Below are 6,000 nucleotides of genomic sequence, written 5' to 3' on the forward strand. Positions count from 1 at the left end.
TAGAATATGTTTTGTTGTTGTGTGAGACCATCTATTCTAAGAGAGGTGATTGGCATTTCCAAAAAGTTGTATTTTAATAATCATAAAGACGATTACATAATTCTTGGTTTGGTTTGTACCAAACATCAATTCTGTCACATATCTAAAAGTCATTAACATTTTAAATTTTCCAAAAAACAATTACGTATGTTTTATTTTTTCAAATTTTCAACTTTTCTTGTAAATTAAAAAAAAACATAAATATAAATTAATAAAAAATTCTTTTAATTGTTATATTAATTCATTTTAGAAACATAACAAACAAAAATAATATATATATTTTTTATAATATAAATAAATTAAAAGAATCACTAAAAACATTCCTTAAAACATTTCTGTTTTATAAGATTCTCTTTTGTATAATAACTTTGAATTAACTTTTCAAAAATAAAAATTAAATAATAATATTTGGAAGAATGGAACATAATATTAGAGAATCTAATTGTAACTGGAAAAATAAAACAAAGACAATTCTAACTCATCTTCTTTAATTTCAAGATTGAACATACTTGTGCTTAAAATAGCAAATACATGTGGTTTTTAAAATTGAAAACCGCATTAACTTAGCAAATAGAAGACTAAAGCGTAACACAACATGATAGAATACGAGTTGTTGCTGCAGTCGGTGGGCTTTGGCGGTGAATATACAGTAATGAGATTAGATTGCAGGCAGTGGAGAAATCGGTCTGCAACAAGCGGTGGGGAAGAGCCTGTTTGAATAGTCGGTGGTCTGCTTATCAAACAATAAAAACTTCATCCCAGGCTACAAAACAATATCATAAATGCCACCAGGTTCGAAATGCATAGAATCACCAGAAACTATACACCTGGATAAACAAATCCCATGCGCCACATAACAACGAATCAGACTAAACAATTCTAGTGCATATTGCCATCTTTTTCACGTGTTTCCTCACAGTGCACGGAAGACTGCGATTTAGCATGTTTGAACATATCGTTGATGAAGCTGATTATGTTGTTAAAAGAAGAACCTCCTGCCATCACTGCTTTCGTTGCCGCCTCTTTGAGGTCCGCGGCTTTCTTCTGCAACTCCTCGCTCTCCATCACACTCACAACTGCACTCTTTATCTCTTCTCTTCTCACCAACCTCCCATCGTCAATGTCCACGTCCTTAAAATCTAAGCCGACCTTCCATACATCTTTGGCGAATCTGCAATTGAGGAACTGATCAGCGAAGTAAGGCCAACCAATCATGGGCACTCCCATGCTTATGCTTTCCAATGTTGAATTCCACCCGCTGTGCGTCAGAAATCCTCCCACCGAAGGATGTGCAAGCACCTTCAATTGCGGTGTCCATTTCACAAACAAGGCGCGATCTTTGGTTCTCGCTTCCAATCCCTTGGGCAAAACAGCAGCTTGCCTCTGAGCAATATCGGAGCGAAGAACCAACTGCTCTTGCGATTTGAGGGCCAAGCTGCCAAAGGATACATACAACACAGAGCGCGGGCGTTGTTTGTCGAGCCAGTGCAAGCAGCTATCGTCTTCCTCCCACATAGACATGTTGCTCAGCGTCGAGTTCTCCCCTCCTAACAAATTAGGGAGAAATACAGGGCCTATTGACACAGATGGACATCCTTTGATGGAAAGCGCCGCTGCCGCCTCTCTTCCTTCCAATTCTTCAAAGGTGTTGACAAGCACATAGTCCCCCGTGTCACACATTCGTGATTCATATAGCAACGCTTCGTAGATGAGATCCGATGTAAACTGCTCACGGTAGAACGATATCAGATCGCCGGGCCATAGAGCTGGTATATTCCCCGGTAGACTAGTAATCATTTTCTCCGGACGTTTTCCTTCGCTCACTGAAACCACCACACCTTCAAGTTGATACTCAAACTATAGCAAAAGAAGAAATTTAAGTTAATATTAAAAGTAGAGTAGAAGAATACCTTTGACAGGAACATATTTCTGAACAATAGAGGCAGCGGCACAACCAGGCCAAAAGACGACTCTGGGCAGTTGCATATTGGCGGCCACTGATGCGGTGCACGACATGCTCCACGTTTAGCCAGCGTTGTAAATAACTCACCCATGTGGGAGGTGCGGCAGTCCTCCGGCGGTAAGCCGTCCGCGAATGATAAAAATCGGAAATTGGGTTTAGAGTGGTGCAGTTGCGACTTGAGCTCTGTACTTGCAAACATGCGTTTCTCAGTCCATTCTGTATTGACGAAAGAGATTGGCGAGATGTATGAGAGCGTTGATGTGGCCCTGAGCAGGAAACGGCACCAAAACTGCGTGTACAGTGACATCATTTCCACCATTCATCGTCATTCTAAAGTGGGCAATGAATTCAATGGAAAAGAAATGCCACAAGTGAACTTCTCGGCTTCTGAACAACGATCTATGTGGATTGCACGCTCAAACAAATTGGCCTGGCTTAAAAGAGCAGACATTCATTTCCGTTTTTGCCTGCCTGCTGCTCTTCTTTTGTAAACAACTTTTTATCACTGCGCCCTCCACTTTTCTTCTTTCTTTTTACACTTACTTTCTTTGACCGTTGGGGCTGGGCTTAACCAGCACACACTAAGCTTTGACCGCTTAGGTGTGTGGGCCTGCTTCATCCTTTATGTTCTCCATATTTCCATTTTAGGATATGCACATAATGGATTTGTTGAAAAGGCTTTAGAAAGCAAGTGCAATTGGCAGGTGTGGAGCCAGTCTTCCAGCATCATCCCAGTCTACCAAATGATTAACTTTGGAGCAGCGTATGGGCATCCATACTGGTGATCTCGATAACAGGTTAATGGAACATTTGCCATCAATGTCAGTCACTTCAAACTCATTAATCATGTAGGAAGCTCTTTATATTTACCTAAATCTATAAAAAAAATTGCCCTCTAAAGACGGTACATTGTTATCATTTTCTGATTGATTGCGAGTGCAGGTCGTAGGTAAACTGGTTTCAAAAAGTCACAAAAAGTCAATAATATGAAAGCTGCGGTTTTGATTTTTCGAAAATTTTCGGAAAAATCAATAACTTGAGTTTTATAACCACTTTTTGAAGCCAGCTTAGTTGCGTTCGTGAGCGCTTAGTTGCATTCGTGAGCGCAGGCATCAAGCAATTTGATTGATTATCGTGATTTGATTTTTTCCCATTCTTGGAGGATGTTGTATGATTGTTTTGCATTCATGTAGGGAAGCAAACAAATTGAAATCGAATGAATGCCCTCCCTCTTTCTTTCTCTAATTTTCCCTCTTTTTCTATGAGACGGGGAGATAATATGGAGGAGAGGTCATTCTATGTCAGATATGATGCTCCTTGTAAGGCAAAGTTATTCATTTTCTTTTTTTAAATTCTCCTTGTCAGTTTTAATCCAAATTTAATTTCAGCAAAATATGAACACAAATTCAAACCTAATCTATGAAAATTGTTTCTATTTCTCTTTTATCATTTCAAATTATACAAGAAATTAAAAGTATCAATCAATTTTATTAAAAAAAGAGCACGAATAAGATTCTTCTACTCACATTTAGTATTGTAGTATATATGAATATCCTAAATTAAGTAGATTATATTACTATTTATATACATTAAACCTAATTTTAATAACTAAATTTGTGTTAATTTCTTTACATGATGATGAACTTTCTCTTTGGGACATATCTTCCACATGCTCATAGGTTTTGTTCTTAGGATTTATCATTATTTATTACACATTCTATAACTCTTATTTGAGACAATGTTGATTTTGATCGATCTTTCTTGTGTTCTAATGCTCATATTTTTCATGAGAGTTTGTACTTCCATTTTTTACTTGTTATTTAATATATATGTACCCTCCATCATAATTATGCTTCATCATTAGATTGTTTTTCATAATTCTTGTGGACCTTTACCTTTAGGTAAGGTCATATTACTAATTTTGGTGTCTTCTTATGTTTGTTGATCCAATACTTCCATCATTTATGATCTCATGCCTTTCTATCTAATAAATGGGTATACATTTTTTATAATAGTGTTATTTTATCATGTATGTGATTTCCGTTTTTTTTATAGATTCTCTCATGGCTATGAGATTCACTTTAATTATACCTTTGTTTTGTGAGATTTTGCCAAGATCAAGAGCTCAATGAAATGTACAAAATAGAGACACAATATAGGGCAAGAATAAACTGTATTCTCATCAATAGAAAATGATCAATAATCAAAATTACATACAATGTAGATGAGCTTGCTTATATAGGCAAGGCTAGGGATATGTGAGCACACAAACATGACATGTGGCTCAATAAGAAACAAGGGTAGGTAGAAAATAGGTGTGCGTAGGTAGGAGAAATAATATAATAGTCCACATGAGGTGGATCGCCCACTGAATGTGGAGTGTAACAACAAGATCAACACCATAAAAGGTGGAATTTCTCCTACACACACTATCCCAATGTGTCACAAACACCCAAGTGTCTCATACCCAAACTACTATGAAATGCATTTTATAAGTAAATTTAAGTAAAGTGTAATAATATCCATGATGAATAATTATTTACACCAACACCCCCCCTTAAGTGCAGCTTAGGGGAATGCACTTAAGTCTACAATGCAACTAAGCAATGCAAGATGGGTCCCGATTACGAGGCCATGTTAGGTACCCATGTACAAATGCAAATGCATGAAAACCAATGCAATGAAATCTCTCACAAAGTGGGGAAAGAGAGAAAAACCCAATGGGAAAAAACCCTCCCCCAAAAGAGAGATGAAAAACATACAAGAGAACTCTCATAGAAGAATGTGAAGGACAAAACCCCATGTGAGGAAAAAGTCCCCCCCATATGAGAGAAGAAGAGAAGCTAGGAAGCCTCCCCTCAATGTGGAATCTGCACCAATGATAGAAGCTCGATGTATGAAGAAACTGCTCCATGAACGTCGAACAACATTCCTCCCTTTAGGAAGAAACAAAACCAAAGGTGTATCCATGAAGTCTCCCCAATCATGAAGGGAAGATGTATGAAGAAAACTCATGATGAAGGGAATCTCTAAAAATTTCTCAAGTGTCCCCATGTCAATGCTGAAAGATACCCCCTCCAAAGGTGGTAAACTGTGCCACACTGCTGAAAAAGGCACTCCAAGATCTAGTGGAGATGGATGTAGAACATGTCCCAAAGACTCACATTTCTCCTCAAAACATAAAGAGACCTCCTCCAACTGCTGTACATAAGTATCCACAATCATGTCAACCTCGAAAGAATGATCATGTAGAGAATGAACAAGAGGGTCAGAGTGTTCCCTCACAACAATCGAAGAAGGATCACCTTCATCAAAGAGAAGATGAATGTCATCAATGATGTCTCCCAAATCTACAATGTAGGATTCCACAAACAAACCTGCAATATCTGTCAAGTAATCATCCCATGAATTTGAAGCTGGAAGACAATGAATATCCTGCTGCATTGAATCACATGAAGGCAAAACTGTCACACTATCCGCATCATCAGGTGCAATAGGTGATGTGATATCAATATGAGGAGATGAAATACAAGGCTCAAGAACGGGGTCACATGTGAGAATCCCCATGTTCAAGTGTCCAAAGTTCTCCTCAAAATCTGAACTATCACAAGAAGTGTGATCATAATGTGTAGAATCATCAAATGTGAAATCATCATCATCAACAAAATCTGAAAAGGAGTATAACCGAGATGCATGATCAACCACTCTAGTCGCAATGATAGCTCTAGTCTCCAAGTCTCGAATGAAAACTGAGTCAGGTGTGAACTCCACAACTCTCTTAGTTGCACCATGTGTGATTTGATAGATAGAAAGGAGATTGTTTGTCAAGTGGGGTACACACAACACATCATTGAAGGAGTTATCCCCAATGTCAATAGATCCTTTCCCAATCACATCCATGTATGTATAATTTCCCATCAAAATTTGTGGCATGGTGCAAGGCTCAAATGTAGAGAACATAGACTGCGAAGATACCATATGATGAGAAGCCCTTGAAT

At 38.0% G+C, this 6,000-nt stretch overlaps 1 protein-coding gene across 1 annotated transcript; it reads right to left on the minus strand.

Moving 5' to 3' along the window:
- Positions 1 to 918: 918 nt before the first annotated feature.
- Positions 919 to 2,093, minus strand: LOC131068709 (linamarin synthase 1-like). The gene is made up of 2 exons (XM_058003960.2): positions 1,950 to 2,093; positions 919 to 1,896 (listed from the first exon to the last, which is right to left on the minus strand). Exons 1-2 carry the CDS (start codon positions 2,091 to 2,093, stop codon positions 919 to 921), a joined length of 1,122 nt encoding a protein of 373 aa, XP_057859943.2.
- Between the last annotated feature and the right edge of the window lie 3,907 nt (positions 2,094 to 6,000).

Source organism: Cryptomeria japonica, chromosome 6, assembly GCF_030272615.1.
Source record: "Cryptomeria japonica chromosome 6, Sugi_1.0, whole genome shotgun sequence".
Lineage (NCBI taxonomy): Eukaryota > Viridiplantae > Streptophyta > Pinopsida > Cupressales > Cupressaceae > Cryptomeria > Cryptomeria japonica.

Bases quoted from the DNA above. Each gene is read 5' to 3' on its own strand.
- LOC131068709 (XM_058003960.2), bottom strand. From the start codon at position 2,093: ATGGGTGAGTTATTTACAACGCTGGCTAAACGTGGAGCATGTCGTGCA. The intron at 1,897-1,949 runs GTATTCTTCTAC...CTTTTGCTATAG, and splicing joins GAAATATGTTCCTGTCAAAG to TTTGAGTATCAACTTGAAGG.